General features: G+C 51.4%; 1 protein-coding gene across 3 annotated transcripts in view; it reads right to left on the reverse strand.

Annotated features, from left to right (window-relative positions):
- The window catches only part of EPHX2 (epoxide hydrolase 2), a 113,434-nt gene that overhangs the window by 20,073 nt on the left and 65,669 nt on the right, over positions 1-27,692 (reverse strand). For all 3 annotated transcript variants that reach the window (XM_073335538.2, XM_073335537.2, XM_073335539.2), the window contains 3 exons: positions 23,047-23,132; positions 21,240-21,351; positions 1,589-1,663 (listed from right to left, as the gene is read on the reverse strand). In XM_073335538.2, the coding sequence (XP_073191639.1) occupies positions 1,589-1,663; positions 21,240-21,351; positions 23,047-23,132 (273 nt within the window). The remainder of the gene's footprint in view (positions 1-1,588; positions 1,664-21,239; positions 21,352-23,046; positions 23,133-27,692) is intronic.

The raw sequence follows: 27,692 nt of genomic DNA on the forward strand, positions 1-27,692 counted from the left end.
AAGTGACAGGCCAGGCTGTGAAATGGTTCCCCAAAGCTCTATATGAAGGTGCTTTTGTGGCCCACAGCAGCACTGGGCCTCCCCTGTGCTCTGCTACCAAGCACAGCCACCAGAGCCACCGGGGAAGGGGCTTGCTGGGGCCTTCCGAAGCCAGGAGCCAACAGACCAAAGCAGCGCTGGATTTGATCCGCGCACACGGAGGCTGGTGCTCTTTGTAATGAGGCTGCTTGGATTTTAGGACCTGGCCCAGTCCTATCCAGACCATGCACAGTCCTACCCAGAGCTTTGCTTGCCCGGCTTGGAGCAGACATTGCAGAAAGCTCTAACCCAGCCAGCCCCAAGCAGCAAGAGATGCTGCGTTTGGGGCGAAGGAGGATCCCAGTAATTCGCGAGCGGGCCCCGAGCGCCCCATGCTGCTGTTGGAGCACACTCACTCTCCGCTGGGACAGAAAACAGTCATTACTTGATGCCTGAACCCTGATGCCCCAGTGGCATGCAAAAGAGTTGGTTCAATTCCCAGGCTGATCTCACTCCCTGGACTTTCACAGGACGGACTGTTACTCCATTGGCTCTGCAAAGGCCTGGAAGCCAAGCCAAAGAATGGCAGCAATGGGCCATATGTCCCTGCTTCAAGCATGTGGCTCCCCCTTCGGCCCCCCTGGATTTACACTGTATATCAGGTAAATCTCATTATCCCTGAGTTAGTGATGGCAAAGAGCAACTGACAGTGAGTTAGCAAGTGAGCCGGATTAAAAAATAAGCCTTAACTATGAATCTTTCTGCCTTCCAGACTTCAATTTTGTTTAAATTATAAAGCTCTATCAAGGGTTTTTGCCCTGAAGCTGCTGATAAATATTTACTGCCTCTGTTCTAGGTTAATGAAGTTATTTGTATTGTGCTCCGAGAAGGAGATTAAGAGACTTGATGTAACCCCTGGAGAGTGTTCAGGCTGTGCCATATGCTCAAGGCCCTGCGCCCTCCACCGAGTCCACCCTCAGCCACAAAAGCATGGGACAGAATTGAAGCATGTTTCCTTAAAGTACATCCCAAGCCCTTACTAGTGAGAACATGGTCTTCCAAACGTGAAATGGAGGTAAGGCAGACACCAGTGCCTTGGTTGAGTCTGCAGACAGCCCAAATTACTGTCTTCAAGAAAGGTGTGAATTAACACCCTGTTCATCTCAACAGAGCATGTTAACTCTGAAACGTACCCATGATCTAAATGCCAACATTCTTCTCCAAACATCCAGCGGGCCCATCACCGTTGGATGGAGTGGCAGAAAGCAGGGTCGGGGGTTGCAACAGTTGGCAAAAATTCCAGCTGAGTCTTGATGCCAAACCCCTCCCGCCGGAATTTATGGTCAGGCCTCCCCAGGTGAGAGAGATGGGAGCAGAGAGTTAACTTTGTGTACTTTCATCGTCAGGGTTATAAGACTCCCTGGCCACAAACACGGCAGCTATTTGGGTTCAGTGCTGGGTGCAGGCTGTGGCTGGATCATCAGCCTCTGCTTCTCCTCCTTCAGACCCCAGTTATGGGATAAAGATCACACAAAGCCCCGCCCTGCCCAGCCGCATGCCCCGCCCTTACCTCCTTTCTGATGGATCGGATTATGATCCTAAACGTCCTGCTCAGATCCTTCTCCAGCTCAAGCTCAGCAACACCCTGAAAGAGAAACAGCAGCAGCTGCTTTCAATCACCCTCTCCAAAGAGGATCCAGAATCCTGGCGGGCGGCTTGGCGGGAAGAGGCCTACCGGGTAGTACGGAACCTGTTTCCCAGGAATGGGGTGTTTGGTCGTTATCAGCGCAGCTAGGATGGTGACATTTCAAAAGACAACAAAACGCTACGTTAGGAGAACTTGGATCTCCCATGGTCAGGGGACCGGAGAGCTCAGGGCCCTTTTATCTCTGGTCACCCAGACGGCTGTTCAGTGACCTATGTGAAATGGGTACACGGCACAGCACAGCAGAGGGCAGAGCAGCCCCACGTTTCCATGGCGTCGCTGGTCCAGGGAGCTCCACCGCTCCCGACAAACAGTCTCACCCCGCCTCAGCAAAATAGGGGACACAGCCACTTCACAGGGACTTAACTTCTCTCCCCACTCATTCTCCGTGTAAGTCCCACGGCAAATCAGAGGTAGAGTAGGAAACAGCACCCAGGAGTCCTGGCTCCGAGTCCTCTGCTTGACCCACTGGAGGAGATCAACAAGGATGCCAGCAACAGTGCCAGACATGACAGCAGTTTTGTAACACACACACCCATCTGCTAGGGACTAGACTGAGACACCGCCCCCTCTCCCCAACTCATTTAACTTAGGGGCTACCGAGCAGACGTCAGATGTGAAAACTTCTGGTGGCCATCCAGGGGAGCTGCAATCCAGCTGGTGACCTAAAGAGTGAAAGGCTCCAATAACACATTACCAATCCCCTGCCGGCCACCAACACAGGTGGAATGTGAACTGGCACCCAAAAGGTACGAGGCTCTGACACATTTAAAGATACGTTATCCTAAGACCCTGCAGAAGCCAGTCAATAGTCCTGGTCCCCGGCTTTCTGGGCTGCCTATTTGCTAACACGCCTGAGCTGTCGGCTGGAACTGATTGAACGGCCCTGCTTGCATTTCAGTTCTGCTTTCACTCACTCGAGCTGCCAATTAAAACGAAGCACCTATTAAAAAGAATTCATTTGGGGGAAAATCCAAATGCTCTTAGAAGGAGAGAGAAGGGGAAAGATTAATCAGCTTTGGGGCTGGGGGATTTTTTTTTTTGCAGGTTCCCCACAGCTCCATCAGGGCCGATAATGCATTGGGCGGGCAGGCGTGTCTTGTCTACCAAGTCCAGTCTGGAGGCTCACATGTGCAGTGGCTTCGCATGTACTGAGAACAGGGGAAGCGAGGGTTAAACGCAATGAGGGGTTCTGTCCTGCCCTGCAGTGACAATCTGCGATGGGGAGGAGACTGCAGTTGTGAGCAACGCCTGGGAAAAGACGAGAATGTTGCTTTTCATACAAAAAAAACCCCAATTTTAAAGCCTCACAGAGAGAGCAAACAAGACAAAGCTGGGTGGCAGGCGCGCACCCCAGATTTCTCACCATATTTTGCAGACCCAAGAGGCAGGGGCGCTGGAACGGGGGAGGCCAAGTCCCGCCCATTTTTGAAAGTGTATAGGCATGGCCCGTCCACTTTTCACCATGGGCCCGGCCCTCTGCCCCTCCTCTCCCCCCCCGAGGCCCTGGCCCAGCCAGGCAGGAAGCTGGAGCCCAGCCCAGGTAAGAGCGGCCCGGGAGGCCAGGCAGCTGTGGGGAGCCGCAGACCCTCTACCTGCCCTGGGTGGAAGGCCCAGGGGTTGGGGACATAGGCTGAGGGCTGCTCTTGGGTCCTCCCACCCCGGGCAGATAGAGGGGCCCAGGCTCCCCAGCCCAGCTCCAGATTGGCCAAGGGGCAGGGCCACGGAGTGGGTGAGGCCTCAGGCCCCCCCACTTTTAGGAAGAATCTGTCGCCCCTGCCAAGAGGCTCAGGCAGTTTGGAGAAGCAACCAAAGGGTCAGATTTTTTTCTGCTGTGTACCGAGTGATGCTAACCATGTCAGGGTTTTTTTTAGGCGGCAGGAGACACAGGCCAGGTTCGATTCTGGATGTTGTGGTACCCTGCAGCCTGGTGTTTCTGGATGTCATTTTCTTCTGACTCCATGTAACGGATTGGAAGGGGTTACCTTATTTCAATGGGACTCAAGGTTTCATTATCCACCTCCCACAGGATGGGCCATAGGGTAAAAAAATACAGTAACATCGATCTGATTGGTGGGGGTGGCGTGGACTGATGTCCATTCTGCGATTCTAAGAGAGAACCCCTATCTAAGTGCTAACGACAAACAATACCCAACTCTTAAAGGGATTTTCATCAGTAGATCTCGAAACACTTCACAATTTTAAATGTATTTATCTTGACAACACTCCTGTGAGGTAGAGCAGTGCTATGATCCCTTTTCCAGAGGGGAAACTGAGGCATGGAGCAGCTCAGCGACTTGCCTAAGGGTACACAAGAACGGACCAGGAAACTGAACCCAAGACTCCCAAATCTTATGCTATTGGACCACTTTTCCTGTACATGTATGGCATTGTTTAAGTATGGCATTGTTCCCACTCCACCATAATCTTGGACCACAAATCATGCGTCTCCAAACAAGTATCACTCACCACTATGCACTTCTCCCTAGTGAGAGATATGGGGGAGGCCTGGAGCATCCTCTACAGGTTGTCTACAACACTGGATTTCTAGGAGAGGAACTTTACTGTTGTGTAAGCCACTTAGATCAGAATCTTTTTGGCCCGAACTGAACTGTAGCAAGCACTGGCATGGAACGAGTGCAGCCCACAGCACCAATTCACTCCATCGCAGTAGGACACCAAGAATCTGGCAATTCCAGGAGGCAGAACGCAATTACCCAGTGTGGAATTTACCCAGGGCGAACGGGTTAACTGCTTTGCTGTTGGGAAAAGCACCAGGAGTTCTTTGACGACCACAAGTGCCTTGGGTTCACGTCTCATCTGAGGGACGGTCCCTCCAACAGCAGGGCCTCATGGCGTTGTTTACATGCACAGAAACACTCAGCTATCGGTTCCCATCTGCAAGAAAAGCCGTCCGCACCCGGGAACGGATTGCTCTTCTCAGAGCCAGTATCAGCCATCGCCGATGGACCCATCTTGCTACGTAACGCAGACATGCCCTGTCCCCCAGGAGCCCAGCTACATCTGCCAACAGCCAAGTCTCCTATGAACCTCCCAAGACATTTGAATCACCCGCTTTCCGGGGGGCTCCATACCGTACAGCAGTCGCACTGCTCTTGGCTGCCGCCTGCAAGCTAGAGGGGAAGGCCCTGACGCGTGCACAGGGAACCCTTGAGAGTAAGGATGCTCGGACGCCAGGGAAAAGCTGCAGGGAGCCCACGATGTAGCACCCCTGCAGCGAAGCAGCATGGGGCTCCCAACAGGGTCAGCCTGCTGCGCCCCAGAGTTGTGTTGACGTCCGTCAGCCGGAAGAGCCTCCCACTTGAACTGACTGGATGCAGAGGGGGCCAGGAAGTGATGGCGCCACTAAAACTCTTACGGGTCCTGCGCTCTGAAGCCCCAGATGCCTAGTGGCCCTGGAAAGTGCAAGAGGGCTGCCAAAGTGGCAAAACGATGGAGGGGAGAAAAAGACAGTTGGAAATAGAAGCCCAGCAAGGAGAAAAGAGTAGCAAGGGGCTGCTGCCTGGAGCAGAGGACAGAGAATAGCCATGGGCCAGAGAACGGGAAGGCTGAGGGCAACCACTGACTGATGGAGGTTAGCGAGAAACTTCTAGTCAGGGCAGGTTACTCCCTAATTACCCCTAGGGGTTTTTTTTGCCCCTTCCACTGAAGGGTGGGATGCTGGACTGGGGGGATCCCTGGGACGATCCAGACTGGCCGTTCCTGTGTTCCTAATTCTGCCCATCATTAACATTCACTACCATTGGCCTGGTTCCTCAAGTGACGTCCTAAGTAGAGTGCCCATTCAATTTAAGGACTCTCTGCATCGCAAAAGCGCCAAGTCAGGTGCCCTGGTTCCCACATGGTTAATCTCAGCAGTGCAAACAAGACTGGCCCATGGTGCACCTGGGAAGGAGGCCGGGACTGTTATGTCCCCTCTCAGGCTTCTCTTTTCCAGACTAAACAAACCCAATTTTGTCAATCTTCCCTCATAGGTCATGTTTTCTAGACCTTTGATCATTTTTGTTGCTCTTCTCTGGACTTTCTCCAATTTGTCCACATCCTTCCTGAAATGTGGTGCCCAGAACTGGACACAATACTCCAGTTGAGGCCTAATCAGCGTGGAGTAGAGCAGAAGAATTACTTCTCTGTCTTGCTTACAACACACCCTGATAATACATCCTAGAATGAGGTTCGCTTTTTTTGCAAGTGTTACACTATTGACTCATATTTAGCTTGTGGTCCATTATGACTCTTGGATCCCTTTCCACAGTACTCCTTCCGAGGCAGTCATTTCCCATTTTGTATGTGTGCAACTGATCATTCCTTCCTAAGTTGCATCCTTCCATCTAGGTTGCATTTCCCTAGTTTGTTTACGAGAAGGTAGCGTGACAGTACCAAAAGCTTTACTAAAGTCGAGATATACCACGTCTACCGCCTCTCCCCTATCCACAAGGCTTGTTACCCTGCCAAAGAAAGCTATCTTTCTGGGTACATGCTGGCGTTACCGTGGTGATCTTCCCACTGGATGAGAAGGAGCTTCCGGAGGCATCATTGGTGGTACCTCTCCAGACTCTTGAGGAGCTGTTGATAGGTCATCCAGGCTTTGCATCCATAAAGGAGTGTAGGAATAACAATTGCTCTCCATTACCCCTTGTGGAAATCTGGACCCATCAGGCAAAACTGAGCCCACTCAGTGCTTCCTGCAATTTTTCTGCTTCTCTCCAACGCTCCGCCAGGCTGACGTCCGCATGGCAGCGGCTCCACTTCCTTGGGAAGCTGCCGGGGTGGTGGGAGTGGGGGAGCGCGCGCAGCTGGGAGCTGACACAGGCTTTCCAGGGAATACGCAGTAATTTCATTTAGCTTTGCCCAGCGGAATCGTTAGTCGGCGAAAGGAGAGAATAAATAATAAATGACAGGCCCTGGCTCTCCAGCTGTTTGGAAGCAATCAGAATTAAAACCGTCTGGCTGACGCAGCCTGGCATGATAAGGGGAAATAAATCCAGCCTGTCACAGCCCTATTTATATTTGCTTCAGGCTGAAGGTGTTATTCTAGCTAGTACCAGGCGCAGGGATGTGTGGCGGGCGTGTGGCACAGCCATGCCTCCTGTAGGGAGTAATGCACACAGCTAGCTTTGGGGAGCAGGACAAAAGAGCCCCGGAGGAGAAGACAAAGGATTTCTGGCTGGCTAAAACTGACTCTCTCTAGGGACAGGGTTCTATTGTTTGAGGGGACAGACAGACCCACACAGATACCTGCTGGGGGTCTGAAGAAGTTAGGCCTTCCGAGGCACACCTCCAGGTAGAATAGACACAGGCACAGACCATTAGTGTTTTGAAATCCATTTACACTTCCATTAGCTTTGCTCCTACTATTGAGATTAAACGATCATAGAATCATAGACTATCAGGGTTGGAAGGGACCCCAGAAGGTCATCTAGTCCAACCCCCTGCTCGAAGCAGGACCACTTCCCAGTTAAATCATCCCAGCCAGGGCTTTGTCAAGCCTGACCTTAAAAACCTCTAAGGAAGGAGATTCTACCATCTCCCTAGGTAACGCATTCCAGTGTTTCACCACCCTCTTAGTGAAAAAGTTTTTCCTAATATCCAATCTAAACCTCCCCCACTGCAACTTGAGACCATTACTCCTCGTTCTGTCATCTGCTACCATTGAGAACAGTCTAGAGCCATCCTCTTTGGAACCCCCTTTCAGGTAGTTGAAAGCAGCTATCAAATCCCCCCTCATTCTTCTCTTCTGCAGGCTAAACAATCCCAGCTCCCTCAGCCTCTCCTCATAACTCATGTGTTCCAGTCCCCTAATCATTTTTGTTGCGCTTCGCTGGACTCTCTCCAATTTATCCACATCCTTCTTGAAGTGTGGGGCCCAAAACTGGACACAGTACTCCAGATGAGGCCTCACCAATGTCGAATAGAGGGGAACGATCACGTCCCTCGATCTGCTCGCTATGCCCCTACTTATACATCCCAAAATGCCATTGGCCTTCTTGGCAACAAGGGCACACTGCTGACTCATATCCAGCTTCTCGTCCACTGTCACCCCTAGGTCCTTTTCCGCAGAACTGCTGCCTAGCCATTCGGTCCCTAGTCTGTAGCTGTGCATTGGGTTCTTCCGTCCTAAGTGCAGGACCCTGCACTTATCCTTATTGAACCTCATCAGATTTCTTTTGGCCCAATCCTCCAATTTGTCTAGGTCTTTCTGTATCCTATCCCTCCCCTCCAGCGTATCTACCACTCCTCCCAGTTTAGTATCATCTGCAAATTTGCTGAGAGTGCAATCCACACCATCCTCCAGATCATTTATGAAGATATTGAACAAAACCGGCCCCAGGACCGACCCTTGGGGCACTCCACTTGACACCGGCTGCCAACTAGATATGGAGCCATTGATCACTACCCGTTGAGCCCGACAATCTAGCCAGCTTTCTACCCACCTTATAGTGCATTCATCCAGCCCATACTTCCTTAACTTGCTGACAAGAATACTGTGGGAGACCGTGTCAAAAGCTTTGCTAAAGTCAAGAAACAATACATCCACTGCTTTCCCTTCATCCACAGAACCAGTAATCTCATCATAAAAGGCGATTAGATTAGTCAGGCATGACCTTCCCTTGGTGAATCCATGCTGGCTGGTCCTGATCACTTTCCTCTCATGCAAGTGCTTCAGGATTGATTCTTTGAGGACCTGCTCCATGATTTTTCCAGGGACTGAGGTGAGGCTGACTGGCCTGTAGTTCCCAGGATCCTCCTTCTTCCCTTTTTTAAAGATTGGCACTACATTAGCCTTTTTCCAGTCATCCGGGACTTCCCTGGTTCGCCACGAGTTTTCAAAGATAATGGCCAATGGCTCTGCAATCACAGCCGCCAATTCCTTCAGCACTCTCGGATGCAACTCGTCCGGCCCCATGGACTTGTGCACGTCCAGCTTTTCTAAATAGTCCCTAACCACCTCTATCTCCACAGAGGGCTGGCCATCTCTTCCCCATTTTGTGATGCCCAGCGCAGCAGTCTGGGAGCTGACCTTGTTAGTGAAAACAGAGGCAAAAAAAGCATTGAGTACATTAGCTTTTTCCACATCCTCTGTCACTAGGTTGCCTCCCTCATTCAGATACTTTGGTTTAATCCCAGGTCTGGTCACTCTATTCATTGCTGGTCACAGATGCCCTCAGGGAAGAAGTGCAGGGGCTGAACCTGCTGGCTAAGCACAGTGAACCCCAGGGCCTGGTCTGAGAGTGGAGAACTGCAGTATTTCATCCCAGGAGAGGTAAAGACCCAAGGCCTGGCACCGGAGAGCGTGCATTTGAAGAGGCCAGAGCGGGGACAGAGGGACAGCGAGCCCTGTAATGATGGCACCTGCATTCAGAAATCCTATTTACACTGGCTCTGGAGGGATTACCTCAATGGCCCTGAAGCCCCAGGCTGTTCTAGGGTTTTGTACTGCTACCCAGCCCCATAGTATCTAGGTGCTTTCACCCCCCAATACTAGTTGAACTGGGATAGGAGCCACACTGCCAGGCCATACTGCGCTTCTGTGAATATCCAAATGCTCAGCTGCTAGACCACGGGGAGTTCTCTGGCCTGTGTCAGCCAGGAGGGCAGACCAGACGATCACAACGGCCCCTTCTGGCCTTGCTACGAGTAAGAATCGAGCTAGAGAGAACCTCACTCCGCAATGACTTTGCGATGTGTCCTTCACTGCAAGCCTGGCAAGCCTAAAGGAGCCTATCAGAGGGGAACAGGTAACATATGCGCATATTCATTTGAAGCCCAGAAGCTGACATTGCGTTTCCTGAGGCTGTATCAGGCCCCTTTTGAGGTTTTGCTTTCTTGTTAAATGCCAGGGGCTCCCGCTCTCCCCCTCAGCGGTCAGCCAAGCCCTGGGCGTGCAGCCACCCTGCAAAGCCCAGCTCAAGTTCCTGCCACCCACTAGTGCTCTGCTTCCCCACGTGCACCGTGACGACTTCTGGGGGCGCAGCCCACATGTTCCTGCACTGCAGCAAACCAAGCCGCTCTATGATTCCACCCCACTGAAGCGTGGGAGAGCTTGCCTGGCCTGCTGGGCACACAGGGGCAATTGTGGGAAGGCCCTGGAGGACTATCAGCACCGAGCGATTTAGCCTGCATCCTGGGCTACCAGCCCAAGTGAAAGCGGGACATAGGTTCCACCCCACACCCCGAACGGGACCAGCTAGCCTGAGAAGAAAGAACCATGACACTCATGGGAGAGGGATATATGTGTGGGGAGGGGAAGCTGGTTAGGGGCCATGCCTGGGTAAGAGCCTGGACTAACTGCAGCGAAGACAGATCTCCCCATCCTCACTTTTGTAACAAAGTTTTGCAGTGGGCGAGACATGCTGAACAGCCCTCGAAACCCCAAACTTCCCTTCGTCCTCAGAAACAGACCCAATACCAACCGCTTCCACGTCCACGTAGCCTGACTAAATGCAGTGCCAGGCTCAGGACTGGAATGGAGATGCGGGGGCGGGAGGGAACAGGATTGGGGTGCAGTAATTGAGCTGTGTGAAAGGTTTGTGCAACACCTGAGTCTGGCCAGCATCATCAATCTGTCACTTTCATGAGCACTAATAAAAAAAATTCACTCCCAACCATCTCAAAAGGGAATGCAGTGGTTCACCAGCCTCTTTGTGTCGCTATTAATTCCGGTCACTGTCTTGCAGGAACAGACTTCAAAGTATGTTCTCTGCCCATCCAGACTGGAAACTGCCTTCAGAAGAAACAGATGCTCTCATCCACCCACCCAGAAACCACATGCAGAGGAGGCTGAAGTGTAAATGCAATTCCCATTAGCTAGTGCTCATCAACTCGCTCTCACTACATGCCCTTCACGGTGTCCCTGCTCACCCCCTCCTAGAGTGACCAGATCCCAACAGTAAAATATCAGGACACATGAGGGAGGTGGGGGGTGGAGGTGGTGATATACCGTATCATACATAAACATGTAGAAAACCATTGATATCAATAGTAATGGTATATAGAATCATAAGACTGGAAGGGACCTTGAGAGGTCATCTAGTCCAGTCCCCTGCACTCGTGGCAGGACTAAGTATTATCTAGACCAGTGCTTCTCAAGCTTTCTGATGTGGGGGACCGGCAATTTTTTTCCCCAATGTGCGTGCAGACCGGCAGCCGATGGCTCGCGGACCGGCAGCGGTCCCTGGACCACCACTTTGAGTAGCACTGATCTAGACCATCCCTGGCAGGTGTTTGCCTAACCTGCTCTTAAAAATCCCCAATGATGGAGATTCCACAACCTCCCTAGGCAATTTATTCCAGGGCTTAACCACCCTGACAGTTAGGAAGTTTTTCCTAATGTCCAACCTAAACCACCCTTTGCTGCAATTTAAGCCCATTGCTTCTTGTCCTAGCCTCAGAGGTTCAGAAGAACAATTTTTCTCCCTCCCCCTTGTAACTACCTTTTATGTACTTGAAAATGGTTATGTTCCCTCTCAGTCTTCTCTTCTCCAGACTAAACAAACCCCATTTTTTCAATCTTCCCTGACAGCTCATGTTTTCTAGACCTTTAATCATTTTTTGTCACTCTTCTCTGGATTCTCTCCAATTTCTTCACTTCCTTTCTGAAATGCGGTGCCCATAACAGGACACAATGCTCGAGTTGAGGCCTAATCAGTGCGGAATAGAGCGGAAGAATTACTTCTTGTGTCTTGCTTACAACACTCCTGATAATACATCCTAGAATGAGGTTTGCTTTTTTCTGGAACAGCGTTACACTGTTGACTCATATCTAGCTTGTGGTCCACTATGACCCCTCCAGATTCCTTTCCGCAATACTCCTTCCTAGGCATCATTTCCCATTTTGTATGTCTGCAACTGATTGTTCCTTCCTAAGTGGAGTACTTTGCCTTTGTCCTTACTGAATTTCATCCTAATTGCTTCAGACCATTTCTCCAGTTTTTCCAGATCATCTTGAATTTTAATCCTATCCTCCAAAGCACTTGCAACACCCTCCCAGCTTGGTATCATCCGCAAACCTTATAAGTGTACTCCCTATGCATCTACATCATTGATGAAGATATTGAACAGAACTGGACCCAGAACCGATCCCTGCAGGACCCCACTCGTTATGTCCTTCCAGCATGTCTGTGAACCACTTTCAACTACTCTCTGGGAACGGTTTTCCAACCAGTTTTGCACCCACCTTATAGCAGCTCCATCTAGGTTGCATTTCCCTGTTTGTTTATGAGTAGGTCATCCTTGACAGTATCAAAAGTTTTACTAAAGTCAAGATATACCACATCTACCACTTTCCCTCCTACCCACAGGCTTGTTGCCCTGTCAAAGAAAGCTATCAGGTTGGTTTGACATGATTTGTTTTTGACAAATCCATGCTGACTGTCACCTCAGTCCCTGGAAAAATTATGGAGCAGGTCCTCAAAGAATCAATCCTGAAGCACTTGCATGAGAGGAAAGTGATCAGGAACAGCCAGCATGGATTCACCAAGGGAAGGTCATGCCTGACTAATCTAATCGCCTTTTATGATGAGATTACTGGTTCTGTGGATGAAGGGAAAGCAGTGGATGTATTGTTTCTTGACTTTAGCAAAGCTTTTGACACGGTCTCCCACAGTATTCTTGTCAGCAAGTTAAGGAAGTATGGGCTGGATGAATGCACTATAAGGTGGGTAGAAAGCTGGCTAGATTGTCGGGCTCAACAGGTAGTGATCAATGGCTCCATATCTAGTTGGCAGCCGGTATCAAGTGGAGTGCCCCAAGGGTCGGTCCTGGGGCCGGTTTTGTTCAATATCTTCATAAATGATCTGGAGGATGGTGTGGATTGCACTCTCAGCAAATTTGCGGATGATACTAAACTGGGAGGAGTGGTAGATACGCTGGAGGGGAGGGATAGGATACAGAAGGACCTAGACAAATTGGAGGATTGGGCCAAAAGAAATCTGATGAGGTTCAATAAGGATAAGTGCAGGGTCCTGCACTTAGGACGGAAGAACCCAATGCACAGCTACAGACTAGGGACTGAATGGCTAGGCAGCAGTTCTGCGGAAAAGGACCTAGGGGTGACAGTGGACGAGAAGCTGGATATGAGTCAGCAGTGTGCCCTTGTTGCCAAGAAGGCCAATGGCATTTTGGGATGTATAAGTAGGGGCATAGCGAGCAGATCGAGGGACGTGATCGTTCCCCTCTATTCGACATTGGTGAGGCCTCATCTGGAGTACTGTGTCCAGTTTTGGGCCCCACACTTCAAGAAGGATGTGGATAAATTGGAGAGAGTCCAGCGAAGGGCAACAAAAATGATTAGGGGTCTGGAACACATGAGTTACGAGGAGAGGCTGAGGGAGCTGGGATTGTTTAGCCTGCAGAAGAGAAGAATGAGGGGGGATTTGATAGCTGCTTTCAACTACCTGAAAGTGGGTTCCAAAGAGGATGGCTCTAGACTGTTCTCAATGGTAGCAGATGACAGAACGAGGAGTAATGGTCTCAAGTTGCAGTGGGGGAGGTTTAGATTGGATATTAGGAAAAACTTTTTCACTAAGAGGGTGGTGAAACACTGGAATGCGTTACCTAGGGAGGTGGTAGAATCTCCTTCCTTAGAGGTTTTTAAGGTCAGGCTTGACAAAGCCCTGGCTGGGATGATTTAACTGGGAATTGGTCCTGCTTCGAGCAGGGGGTTGGACTAGATGACCTTCTGGGGTCCCTTCCAACCCTGATATTCTATGATTCTATCACCTTATTATCTTCTAGTTGTTTGCAAATTGATGGCTTAATTATTTGCTCCATTATCTTTCTGGATACAGAAGTTAAGCTGACTGATCTGTAATTCCCCAGGTTGTCCTTATTTCCCTTTTCATAGATTAGCACTCTATTTGCCCTTTTCCAGTCTCCTGGAATCTCTCCCCTCTTCCATGACTTTTCAAAGATAACCGACCGCTAATGGCTCAGATACCTCCTCAGTCAGCTCCTTGAGTATTCTAGGATGCATTTCATCAGGCCCTGGTGACTTGAAGACATCTAACTTGTCTAAGTAATTTTTAAACTTCCTCTTTTCCTATTTTAGCCTCTAATCCTACCTCCTTTTCACTGGTATTCACTATGTTAGACATCCAATCGCCACCAACCTTCTTGGTGGAAACCGAACCAAAGAAGTCATTAAGCAGCTCTGCCACTTTCACATTTTCTGTTATTCCCGCCCCCCCCCATTGAGTAACATGCCTATCCTGTCCTTGGTCTTCCTCTTGCTTCTAACGTAGTTATAGAATGTTTTCCTGTTACCCTTTATGTCTCTCGCAAGTTTGATCTCGTTTTGTGCCGTGGTCTTTCTAATTTTGTCCCTACATACTTGTGTTACTTGTTTAGATTCATCCTTTGTAATTTGACCTAGCTTCCACTTTTTGTAAGACTGTTTTTTTTTATTTTTAGATCATTGACGATCACCTGGTTAAGCCAGGATGGTCTCTTGCCAGACTTCTTATCTTTCCTACACAGTGGGATAGTTTGCTCTTGTGCCCTTAATAATGTCTCTCTGAAAATTGCCAACTAATTGTTTTTCCCCTTAGACTTGCTTCCCATGGGATCTTACCTACCAACCCCCCGAGTTTGCTGAAGTCTGCAGAACAAGAACACAGTCAATTCCCTACTGTCAGAAAGCACAAGAGGTATCCCCAGAAGACAGTTTGCTACGAGGAACATTGAACCTGATCGCACAACCCTGACTGCAAGGGGATCTCTGGCGGAAGCTGTGGATGACACTCACGCTCCATGAGACAAGGCTCATGCTGTCTAACCTGAGAAGGGGACTTAGTGTTCTGGGCCCCGATCCTGCAGTGCAGTGATTCTCCTCCGCATCATGGTGCTGGCAGATCCTGGTGCTACAGTGAGCCATGGGTGGCTCAGCCCAGAGCAGGGGGATGCTCCAGTGCCAGAGAGCCAGCAGAGCAGTTCCCTATGCCACTCCCCTCCTGCTGCCAGGGATAGCGGGCACGCCATGCACCCAGCCAGCTCGGTAGCAGAGGAGCACAAAGGCCAACTTTCCCCTCTCCAGAGCTGAGCTGCAAGCTCCTCAGACTACGTACAAATGGAGCCATTAGCTACAGGGTGGCCAAAACGTCTTGAGCTTAATCAAAAGTGGAGTTTTGGAGCTGGCAAAGGAGGAATTAAAATTTTGCAAGTCTGATTTCAGGCTTGATTTGAAAAAAGCAGATTCTCTTCCCTGAAGGCACGAATTCGCAGCTGCCGTTTCTATCCGTTGGACCGGCGGGCACAGCTGGGCGGACTGTAGGCGCTAGTATGCGTATCTGCAACCACCGGCTCTTAACTCTCATCGCTCTTGTGAAAGCTGCACAAGCCAATCCGAGCTGAAGCCAGCACTAGCAGGGACGGCAGCCCTGGCGTTCGAAGCTTTGGAAGCAGCTTGCGTGCTCCCATCAGACCCAAGGAGGACGCCTGTCTTGTGTGCTCTCTGCACGGAGCCTAGGGGTTCTGACTGGGTTTTCATTCATATTCCCTACATAACCCAGGCACGAGACCCCAGACTCCTCGAAAGCAAGAGACTCTTTGGCCTGAGACCTTAGGAAGTGAAACCAGTCAGTGTCACAGCTTCCCACGCATTTCACGACCTGCATTGTAGAACGCTGTAGCGATATAGGTCTGCGTCTTACTGCAGTGCCTACACAGATCTCGATGCTGGTCTCATGGTCCTGCCACCCCTGCCTGCCGCTTCTCCCAAGCCTGTCCTGCTTCTGCTGGCCCTCACCTCCCTCCATCCATTGACCTGTTGCACACTGGGGTGGAAAAAGGGGAGTCCTCCCCTCAGTCCTCAGCCGGGGGAAGCCTGAAGCCCTAGTGGTCTCACACACCCCTCACCTCCTCCATACAGTGATTCACCACCTCAAACCTGCAGCCAGGCTGGGATTTTCAAAGGAGTTACGCACCTAACTCCTCAAGGGGCTCTTTTAAAAATTCCAGCCTAAACTCATACAGTCCCTCCTGAGGCAGCAGTAATTCTCAAGATTTCCCGACTCCCAGTCCTGTGCTCATTCCCATAGGCCACACCACACCCAGGGGCCCTGGTAAGCTTCGGGGAGATGAGGGGCAGGGCTGGCCTAGCAGGGGGAATTGTAGGTCAAGATCAAGGGCCATGAGCAGAGCCATGTGTGCAGGGAACCCTGGTCTGGAATAGCAGGAGTGCTGCAGGTCAGGAGTAAGGTGCATCAGCAGAAAAGGGTGTGGGGGAGCCCAGGGTCATGTGGGGTGCAGGACTGAGCTATGTTGGCAGAGCTGTGCAGAGTGCAGGGGTGTAATTCTGCCAGCACTGCAAGAACAGGGGGTGCTGCAGGCCAGAATTGAGGTGCCTCAGTAGAGCTGTGTACTCGGAAGCGTATACAGCTCCCGCCCTCGTTAAGCCAAGGTATTCGTCCATCACTCTGCTAGGCAGACAGCAGTCCAGTTCTCATTGCTGACCACTGCAGCTATGCACCACGGGATGCTGAACAGACTGCACCCCCCCATCCCATTTAAAAAAAGCAGACGACAGAAACACTGCTCTGTCTGGATCCACTGCACCCTATCCAATTTGGAGTCACGCATGTGGAAGGGCGAAGAAAGAAGCCGAGAACGTAAACGGGTTTCAGTTGGATATAGAGACTTAACTTCCAGATGAAGACAGCGTGTTGATGGCGTTTAACAAACTGGCGGTTAAGGCAAAGCTGTGATTTCTGCTCAAACCTGGGATTTGTCAGGCTAGAACAGCACACATTTGCAAACCCTTGATGTTGAGAAAGATTACCCCTTGCTAGCTGACTCGGGGGGCTGTTGCCTGCCAGAGGGACGAGCTTTAAAGATAAAGGTTCGTCTTGAATTATAAAGCCAGAGGATATCTGACACGGCTCCTAGAGCCAGGTACAGAACGCTGGTTTGGGCATGTGATTAAAGGCTGTTTCATTACGCCACGCAGTCGTCCTGGGATATTTATGAACGACTGTTCACGGCTGTTCCATAGTCCTGCCTGGGGAACACTTAGTTAGCCCTCGTCTGTGCAGTTGTCCCATTTGCTCATGCAGAGGCAGCCGGGATGCAGCTTCCACAGTCCCCTCGTGAAAGTGGTCTCGGACATTCAGGCAAAGTGAAGAGATGCTCATGGGCTCACCTGGAAGGAAACACCCACCGTGTATAGCACATGGCTTCATTTGCCTAGCTCAGAAAGACACTCAACCCCACCTAGTTTAATAGGATTCCAGAGAGTCAGGGGGTTTCAAACCGGGGACTGATGCAGCCTGGCTGCTGCTCTGGGTAAATCTCACACTAGAAAGACACAGTTTAAAACCCCTGGTCAGCAAAGCAGCTCCAAACTAATCACAGGTCAGCCACATACCCGGATGGTAACTTCCAGGCCCAGACATCACTCTGCTTCTGGTTCAGAGCCTCCCCGTCTTCCCCCAAAGTTTTCCAATAGCTCCTCAATCCTCCAGGAAAGTGAGGCTGGACCGTAATCTCCCCACCCAGCCACCGCGCTCTGCTGTGAGAATCAATACTATGCCCGCATCTAGCCCCTCCTAAAATCCCATCCCTGGCTCCCTGCTCCCTTCAGTTCCTTACTCTCATCTTCAAGGCCCTGCGCATCCAAGCCCCTGCCTACCACTCAGAACATCTGCTTTCATTCCCTCTGCCAAGGCCTCTTTGCTCAAAGGGCAGGAGCGTCTTCCTATCTTGAAAGCACCAGAAAGTCCGTCTGTTCTTTCTTTATCTCCTCACCTGCCTGCCAAGCGTGACAAACAAAGCTCAGCTCTGCTTCTTGGGTGGAAAACACATGGAGGAGCAATCTGCCTAATTATCATTTAAAAGACAAAGTGTGAAGGGAATATGTGAGGCCAGGGCAGAATTCATGCTGGAAAACTTGCCATGCACCACCAGTCTGAGTCAGCTAATCGGACTTCTAACATGCTCTAAGTGATGCAAGGCTCGGCCTTCTGCCTCCAACAGGAGGAAACCCACTTGCCATCCTCAGCGCAGCTCAGAGGCTCGGCCCCCAGCTACGAGATGAGCATGTTAAAGGTTTGTTATCCACCTGTCCTCTGTCGAGAGAGGCTGCCCTCTACATTTCGTTTTTCACAGAGAACAGGGACTGAGCAGGTGGAGTTCCCACCTGTTCCGAACAAAGGGAACATCTATACTACTGCTAAAGTCGATCTAACTTATGTCACTCAGGGGTGGGAAAAAGTGATGCAAGTTACAGAGACCTCCCACTAAACTGGAAGGAGAGGTAGATACGCTAGAGGGTAGGGATAGGATACAGAGGGACCTAGACAAATTGGAGGATTGGGCCAAAAGAAATCTGATGAGGTTCAACAAGGACAAGTGCAGAGTCCTGCACTTAGGACAGAAGAACCCAATGCACCGCTACAGACTAGGGACCGAATGGCTAGGCAGCAGTTCTGCAGAAAAGGACCTAGGGGTGACAGTGGACGAGAAGCTGGATATGAGTCAACAGTGTGCCCTTGTTGCCAAAAAGGCTAACGGCATTTTGGGCTGTATAAGTAGGAGCACGGCCAGCAGATCGAGGGACGTGATCGTTCCCCTCTATTCGGCATTGGTGAGGCCTCATCTGGAGTACTGTGTCCAGTTTCAGGCCCCACACTACAAGAAGGATATGGAAAAATTGGAAAACGTCCAGCAAAGGGCAACAAAACTGATTAGGGGACTGGAACACATGACTTATGAGGAGAGGCTGAGGGAACTGGGTTTATTTAGTCTGCAGAAGAGAAGAATGAGGGGGAATTTGTTAGCTGCTTTCAACTACCTGAAAGGCGGTTCCAAGGAGGATGGATCTAGACTGTTCTCAGTGGTAGCAGATGACAGGACAAGGAGTAATGGTCTCAAGTTGCAGTGGGGGAGGTTTAGGTTGGATATTAGGAAAAACTTTTTCACTCAGAGGGTGGTGAAACACTGGAATGGATTACCTAGGGAGGTGGTAGAATCTCCTTCCCTAGAAGTTTTTAAGGCCCTGCTTGACAAAGCCCTGGCTGGGATGATTTAGTTGGGGATCGGTCCTGCTTGGAGCAGGGGGTGGGACTAGATGACCTCCTGGGGTCCCTTCCAACCCTGCTATTCTCTGGTTCGATGATAAGCGCGATCCACACTGGCGCTATGTCAGCAGGAGACACTCTCCCGTTGGCAGGCAGCGTCTTCACCAGATGCGGAGCATCTGTGCCAACGTAGCGCTTCTAGTGTAGACCTGCCCAGAGTAAAACGAAACCACTTGTACTCTACCCTTTCTGCCTCCCTGGGGCTTGTAACTCAAATCAAAGGCCTCAACCTGAGTTCTCCCCAAAACGTATCTGTTCCTTCACTATCCTAGCAGGACCTCTCCTGACCTCAGCCCTTCATTCCCACAGCCCCCAAGAGACACACTCGTACCCTGGGGCTAGCGAATGAGCTCCTCCTGCCAGCATCAATCCACTGCAATCACTCCACACCCGCATGTAATTACTCCGCATGCATGGCTTTAACGCCAGAGACTTTCCCAGGCAGGCTCCAGCACGTGGCACTTATTAGGGCTCCTCTTCGTCTCGATCCACTCTGGACCTCTCTAGGAAGAGCCCATTTGGAATGGGTTTCGGTTCACGCAGACATCTGCCAGCTGTGGCGGGTCCCGCAGCCACGCGGCTGTGGGCGTGTCTCTAAGAGGGATACTGGGCTGCCCTGGAACTAACCCATTGCCTTTGAGGGCACCACACAAGAAACATGAGTTCGAGTCTCAGCTCTTGATCCATAAGCCGTTGGGTCGGAGAGCCGCACTGAAGCAGGATGTTCTGGCCCAGTGGGGAGAGAGCACAACATCCCTCGCCAGGAATGGGCCCAAGTCCCTTCCGTTCTTCTCCTGAACAAGGGTTGGTGGGGATCGTGGAAAAACTGGAGGGATCTTTTCAGGACACAAGGGGCACCCAGGGGACATAATAAGGAAGCAGACAGGTTCCACCCCCGCTGCCGAGCCAGGGGCTTTAATGTGGCCTCGGCAGCCGCCCTGTGAATAGCTGAGGCGTGGACGTGTCACCTCAGCGATGCACAATAGCTCGGGTAGAAGTGAGCCTGCTGCCCCATCCTGGCTCAGCAGCGGCTGACGGCTGCTTCCCTAGCAGGGGGCACGCAGCAAGGGAGAGTTCGGTTACATCTGATTCGAGGATGAGCCCCACTCACCCTGGGGCCACGCAGGGACGCCCCCTGTTGCCGCAGAAGTCCAGCTAGGTACATACTGGGACACAGTTCCCAGCAGGGGACTTGATGCGTGTGCACTGGTTGTGATGCAGAGTTCAGGAGCAGCTATCGGCCAGAGCGGCCAGGCGCCACGGTGCGCATGTCCTGGAGGCAGAGCTACTTTTAAGTGCTTTAAGGCTGCACTCTGCTGCTACAGGAGACTTGGGGATGCCTGTGCTAGCAGGGGACTGGGCTCAGTGTCCCCTAGGACTTACCAGCTGGTCATCGCTGGAGAGTGTCAAAGTAGCTAGAGGTGATGAAGACAATCCTGCCATGCCCTTCGCTGATCCCACTTCGGATTTGCTTGTGGCGGCTTGTGAAACTTTCCATGCTTTGGCTGTGCTGGAAAAGGCCAATGGGAGCCTTGCCTAGTCCAGGCCAATGGCCTATGCTCCTGAGCACCGCACACGCCCATTAGTGTTGCAAGCATCTACTGTCCTTAACCTGGCACTGCCCATGTCCAGTGCCTGTAATGCATGGATAAGCCTCTTCGACCAAAGCCTCTGAGGCTCCGAAAGCAAGCGCCGAATTTGTTACGCAGAGTTCTTTAAAGAGGCGAGCAGGGGAACTCATGAATCTTGCAGATACTTGCGCAAACCCTGCAGTGTCTTTCTCGATCCCATGACACTTCCTAGACACTTGGACATTGGAACTGGTTTCCACAGAGGTTGAGATGTCCAAGGGTGGTAGGATGGGGGGGGGAAGCAGTGCCCAGGAGTCTGCGATTGTTCATTAACTCTTTTGGAATAGCGCTATGGGATCTTTAACCCCCTGCCTTGATAGATACCAAATACAGGCAGAATCAGTCTCAGTTTCTCAGTTTAACATCTCATCTGATGGACAGAGCGTAACTACTGGTACACGCTATACCATCAGTGGGGCATATGGCCAAGAGCAGATGTCTCATCAGAAGGAGAGAGATTACCAATGGAACCATCTCTCTCAGGCCAACTTTCCCCGCTACAGCTGTTTTATTACCTTGCGAGTTCTCCTTTTCCGCTCAACTCCATTTATGGCACTACGGGGCTAAATCTTTGACAGGCAGAAACGATCAGAGCTAGACTGAAGACAATCCAGTTATATGGATTTACAGCAGCTCCAAATCTGGCCATCTAGCCAGAGCCATCGTTTACATTTCCTCAGGTAGAGTTCCCTATTGATGCACTAACATCACGGGACTGGCAGGAAGGCAGAACAGAACCGGTGGACCACAGGTATCCAGCGCACTGGAAATAGAATGTCTTTGGCTCGTACTCACCGGCTCCTGGAAATAAAGCTGATAGTCAAACACAGGATGGGCTTTGATCATGTCCATGACATTCACTTTGGGGTTCGCGGGTTTGTATGGCGTGTTCAGCCCAGCCACCGCCCTAAGACACCAGCAGCAGGAATCAGAGAGGGAGAAACCAAAAGATCCAGTTTACAAGCAAGAGCGATATGCTCTGATTCAAAGGGCAGACTCCGAATCTGCACACTGGCATTGGGCTGCGCACACACACAGGGGCGTTTACATAGGTCAGGAAGTCGCCCATGAGCAGGCTTCAGAGAGAAGTGTGATATGGACCTTTTCAGGGGCTCCCTCTGAGCTTCAAGCGCATGGAGCTCCTTAACTAGGACTCCACCGCAAAGGAGTCTGGGGGAAGCAGAGCCATTGTTTCTGTGATGGGAGGGCAGCAAGAGCAGCAATTGGTGAACTGGGATGGGGGAGATGGATAGCAGAGACTGTCACTCCTATTACACCCCAGGCCCCAGGAGTAACAACAACATGTTAAGGACCAGATCCGCAATGGGCACAATTCACCATAATCATATTGGCCTACACAGAACATCAATTTACACCATCTAAGAATCTGGCCCCGAGTGCCCAGAGCCGTACCCTGTGGTGAAGCATCACTTGTCAGTGGGGAAGGGCCCAACGAAAGAGGTCACTGAATCCCAGATCTACTCAGTCCACAAACTAAGGCTCTAGCCACCATCACCCCAGTCCTGCAGGCTGGTTTCAGATCCAGCTTCAACAACTGGCTGAATAATTCACCAGGAATTGGCTTAGGCTCTAGGACCCTTACCGTGGCAACATGCATTACATCCACATCGAGAGATCAGAGTCTAAGACCAGAGAGGTTGGGGCAGACCAGCAGGAGGATGTGCAGAGAAAACTCACTGGATTGGGCTGCTCCTCAGGCTGCACTTGTTCAGTGGCTAAACAGAGAAACTGTCTCCTGGGCTGGCATCCCGGCTACTTTTCCCATCACTAGCTTCACCTAGTGAGGCTCTACTCTGAAAAGGGTCCCTACAAATGGTTTTGTGAGAGGTCACGTTTGTTACGCCTCAGTGACTCCATCAAGCATGCTCAGTTGGAACACAGATGTTTTCCTCCACTAGCCAGCACTGGGAACTCAAGCTGGGCTCAGAGTCATGCTGGCATCTTTCCTTCTCACATGGGACCACCACTTCTAAAGGTCCTGTGAGGAAAATTGGGTGCTTGGTGACACCTGTGCAACCCCAGTGCTTTCCGGTTAGGACTTCAGTAGCACCTGAGCAATGCCACTGATTTACACAGGTGTAACTGATCAGAATCTTGTTAATGGTGCAATTGATGATGCCCCCAGAGGAAGAGAATCCAGCTCACTTGCTCTCAGCTGTGTTGGCTCTCGAGGGCTAACGAGAGTAAAGAGCAGTAAAAAATAACCTTTCACCCCTAAAACGAACAGTTCTGCCTCAGACACTCACAACAGGGAGTAGAACTGGTGAGTCAGCAGAGGCCTCTTTGTACACAGTCACTTTTCAGAGTAGAACCTCGCTTCTAACCAAGTTTTGAGCAAATAAATATTTTCAAGAGTCAAGTTGGTGACTGTGGTGATAATTTATATGGTGGAAAAAAAAACACCTTCTGGTCACATTAGTGGGAATCAGGAGCATTTTCTCAGCATTCTCTTCCAAAAATAATCTAATTTCAGGACAGATTAAAAACAACAACCCATGACTAAGTCAGAAAGCTCATTCCATGATACCCCCCCCCCTCTTTGGAGATTAAATTATAGGGGAGACATCCGATGGTGACTTACCTCACTCGCTCTGGGTAAAAGAGGGCCATGTTCCACACCACAGCTCCGCCCCAGTCATGGCCGATGAACACTGCCTGGGAAATGCCCTAGAGGAGTACAGGAAACAAGGAAGGCGTCATTGTGAGCATGTCAATGGGTCAGTGATTTTGGGGAGCAAATGTGGTTTTCAGGGCAGAAGGAACTCCAGATACTCTGGCTAGGAACACAGGAGAGTGATTCAGCACTTACCAGTGGGCACGAAGGGTCTTTGGGACAAGGAGACATTTGGAAGCTCTCCACCAGCCAGAGTGAGAGAGGAGTGCGGCTCAGCTTGCCAATGTGGCAACGTCTTTCTTCCCTACACATTCAGAGCACTCTGCGCCAAACCAGGGGTCTGTCCATCGAGGAGGGGTCGGCCAGGGACTACAGAACAGGCCAATGCTCATTGTTCCCCAGCCCTGGGAGGATGGGGAAAGGGACAGCCAGAGGAGGTGCATTTCCACAGTCCAGCTGCAGAAGCTCTGAGAGCATGGGTCCAATGCAGCCGCAAAGCTAGGGAGTTCTGCTTCATCCTGTCCCCGTGGCAATCACTGCTAGCAAAGCCAGGGAGCAGAGTTCTTTGCTGGCACTTAGCTCCTAATCCAGCAGGCTGGGTAGCCCACCCAGCGTGAAAACCAGCCTACTAGTGACCTTGCAAACCCTCAATCCAGCGTACCAGTCTGTTATCACCAAGGACAAACTTCCATTCACAATGCCCCGGACTCCACCCAGAGCCTGGGGCCGAGCACAGGAACCAAAGCTAGCCTCCCGCCAACCTACAAGCCGGCTGTCAAGTGCAATTCATTTAGCTGCTGGCTGGAGTTTTGCTGGGTCTTTTACAGATGAATCAATTGCTCTCCTGACTCCTGCTGGCTGGGAAGTTTAAGGCCAAAGGCTGGATTCAAAGGGCACCTGGGACGTGGTGTCAGCTGGAGTCTGTGATGGTCTCACTCCCGTAGCCCTCCTGACAGTGCTGTGCTAATGTGTAAAAGAGCCTCTATTGATGTAACTTACAAAGGAGCTGGGAGGAGGGGTTTCTTCCCCATAGCGCCTTACGTCTCCTGCTAGTTGCATTCCTTGTGTCTCTCGGCATGTGGCTTACAGGAATTTAGCCTCCCTTCCATTTACATCAGGTGGCCAAGTTTGAAGCGGATACGTAAGCAGCAGGGTCAGTTACGTGTAGGCAAGTGGGTACAAATCAAAGGCAGGGCAAGAAAATTTGCAGTAGCATAAATCATCAATTTAAGCAGGACAAACCCTTCGCGTAAACACACAAACTACTTTAAACTGCTCTTAAGCTTAGTTCAGTAAGGCCTGGTCCATACACAGAGTTTCACAATCCAACTAGAGGTGCGACTTTAAACCAGTTTAGTTAAAGCAGTTCAAAAGGGTACAGGGGCACTCTTACTGGGGTCTGAGAGGGGCTTATTATAGGTTAGCCTGAACAGATCTCTAACAGATTTAGGACAAGGCACTGGAATAAGTCAGGATATTATGGGTTCTAGTCCCAGCTCTGCTACTGTCTGGGCAACTCGCTTCCCTGCCCTGTGTCTCAGTTTCCCCCTCTGTAGAATGGGGATAGCGATATTTGCCTTTCTTTGAAGAGCTGCAGGTGGACAGTGCTACGTGAGAGCTAAGCCTTGCTGTTAGCCACCACCTCTTAAAACACCGGCTTCGCAATGAGGGCTCAGCAGCTGTCTCTTATTGTAGGAGGCCTGGCCTTGCCACAGAAGGTCAGAGGGAAAGGGGACCCGGCTCTCACGAGAGGCCACTAAACCAACTGCAAAACAGCAGCAAGACGAGGAAAGCAATTTGTTCCAGTTTCGATTGGCCAGGCCCGGCCCGGCCTTACCTTGAAAGACCATGGTCGCATCAGTTTCAACAAGATACAGCTCAAACCACAGCGCTCCCTGTTTAGATGTTATTTGTGTGTCCTGATAGAGGCTGGGCCTGGCCAGACTCTCTCTCCTCCTCTGCACGTCCAGCCTTGCTACAGTACCGAGCTTCTTCAGAGGGCACAGAACCCCCCTGGGGAGCTGAGCCCCCTTGCGGGGACCAGGTGTCACGTCTGGATTTCACAACTACTACTACTTTGTGTTTCACTGAAGCGCTCACAGCACTTACAAATGGAGGCACCATTATCCCCAGATGGGAAACTGAGGCAGAGAGAGGGGGAAGTGACTCACCCAAGGTCACACAACTCATCAGTGGCACAGGTGGGAAGAGAACCCTGTGCATTAGCCATTGGACAACACTGCCTCCTAGTTAAAAGGGGACTGGATACCGAAATGAACCCAAGCCACTGTCCTGCCTGCCTCCTCTCTGCTAGTCTAAGCTACTTGCATGGCCCCTACTTCCATCATACCCGAGCGCCTCACGATCTTCTATGCGTTTATCCTCACAACCCCCCTGCGAGGCAGGGCAGAGCCATTAGTCCCATAGTACAGAGGGGAAACTGAGGCACAGAGGGACTAAGGCCCAGTGGTATTTAGGTGCTTCACTATTGAAATCAATGGGAGTTGAGCCCAGATCCTCGAAGTGACTTGCCCAAGGTCACATGGAGAGCCAGGACTTGAACCCAGGTCTCCCAAATCCATGCCTTAACCATCCGTCTTCATGTCCGCTGGGGTCCAGGGGCTGATGTGAAATGAACTGGTGGGTCTCAGTTGAGTTCCCTGTGGAACAGGCACAACAAAAATGACCCGCAGAAGTGGCACGTTGCTAGCAGTCTCAGCTGACAGGTTACAAACTCAGCGTGTCACGGCCGATGAACAGACTTCCCTCCCACCTCTAAGTGGGGGACACTCGCAGGGGTGCAGGGAAGCTGCTGTTCTGTGTCTACTCAAGACCCTCAGTGTGGTCCCCTTCCGGCTACGGCTGGCCACTGCCAGAGCCTCATCGGCACCGTGCGTTCCAGCAGGGGCGCACGGAGCAGATTTTGATTTAAAACCAGGCTCCTTTGTGAAGCATTTTTCCCCCAAGCTGTGCAACTGCTCAGACGCCAGCTGCTGCAGCAGCAAGAAAGAAAGATCAAGGGCTTGTCAAAAGGTTTTACAATCCGCAGCGGTCACCGGGCCGGGAGGGTTTAATGACAATGTATCGGGTTGGGGCTGCAGAAAGAAAAAAAGCAATCGATCAGGAAACTGCAGGCCCTTCCAGGCAAATGATCCTTAACCGTCCCTAACCAGAGGGGAGCAGCTACCCAGAGCTATTGAGCAGAGCTGCTCCATATGGAACCGCTGGCTCACAGCAACGGCCCGTGCGCCGAAATGGAGATTGAACAGTGCTTAAACAGAGCAGCCATTTCAGACCCAGAAGTTACACTGCAGATTAACGCCCAGTCCCCATCTCCCAGCGCAGGAGACAGAGGGAAGGGCAAGGGGAGCAGATTTCCAGTCCCTTCTGCAGATTCTAGTTCCTCCCAGGCATGCTAGCTGCATCGTTGTGGGTTAGGGTGACCAGATGTCCCAATTTTATAGGGACAGTTATTTGGGGCTTTTTCTTATATAGGCTCCTATTACCCCCCACTCCGTCCCGATGTTTCACACTTGCTATCTGGTCACCCTATGTTAGGTACATACCATAGAGACACAGCCCCGCCGGCAGGGCCACTCTGGAGGCAGGCAGGCAGGGAAGGGAAGGCGGCTCGGGGAAACCCCTGTGTGCACGGCACGGGCAGCGAGGATTGGAATAGAAGGGACTATGCCTAGTGCTGTGTCGTCACCCCTCCTGGCACAGCACCGGATCCACCTCTGCCGCAGAAATAGTACGTCCCGTTAGCCAGCACATCGCCCCAGTGCCACAAGAGGCACTTGACGGAGGCATTACGCTGGCCAGCCACTGCTGTGGACGTGCTGCACCTCCGCCCCCACCCAGGGGCCTAGCTGAGCATGCCGTCAGCGATGCCGATGTACGAGGTGGCCATGGGTGGCGCATCAGCTGCCCGTTCGGGGAGGCCTGCCCCCAGCCCTTCTTCCCCACCCATCCCCCACTGGAGCCCCCGAACCCACACATGGCCACCAGCCCTGGGCCACTCAACCAGCCCCAGCATCCCCAGCCTCAGATTGCCGGGCACCAGTCTCAGCCACCCTGAGTCCTGGGCCACAGGCCGGCCCACCCAAGCCCAGACCACAGGGGAAGAGCGAGAAGCAGGAGGGGTCTCTGGGTGAAGCGTGAGTGGAGCCATGCCTGGCTGTTTGGGGAGGCTCAGTCTCCCCTGGCCTGTGATACCCACTGCCCATGGGGGTGGCCCAAGACTGGACCCAATAGGGGTATGTGGATGAAGGGCCAGAGCTAGGATGGGGTAGAGTTGGGGCTGGGGATATTAGCAGAGCTGGGGACGGGGAGCCTGGACCTGGAAATGGCACAGATCAGGATTGATCGTTGCCCTTCTTTGCTCCTTTTCCAATTTTAATAGCTATTTTTAGAGTCACATTTACCTAAAGCGTAAGGGTCCTTCTTGATTAATTCAGCAAACTCCACCACCACCCCCAGCACACCTGACAGGTGTGTAAAACATGGGTTAGAACGGCAGAATCTGTCCACATATGTGTATGCATTCATGAATGGGATATTAAACAATCTGGTAGAGTACTTTGCCCAAGGGCAACATAACCCAACCGCCAGCC

This window comes from Lepidochelys kempii, chromosome 3, assembly GCF_965140285.1.
Source record: "Lepidochelys kempii isolate rLepKem1 chromosome 3, rLepKem1.hap1, whole genome shotgun sequence".
Lineage (NCBI taxonomy): Eukaryota > Metazoa > Chordata > Testudines > Cheloniidae > Lepidochelys > Lepidochelys kempii.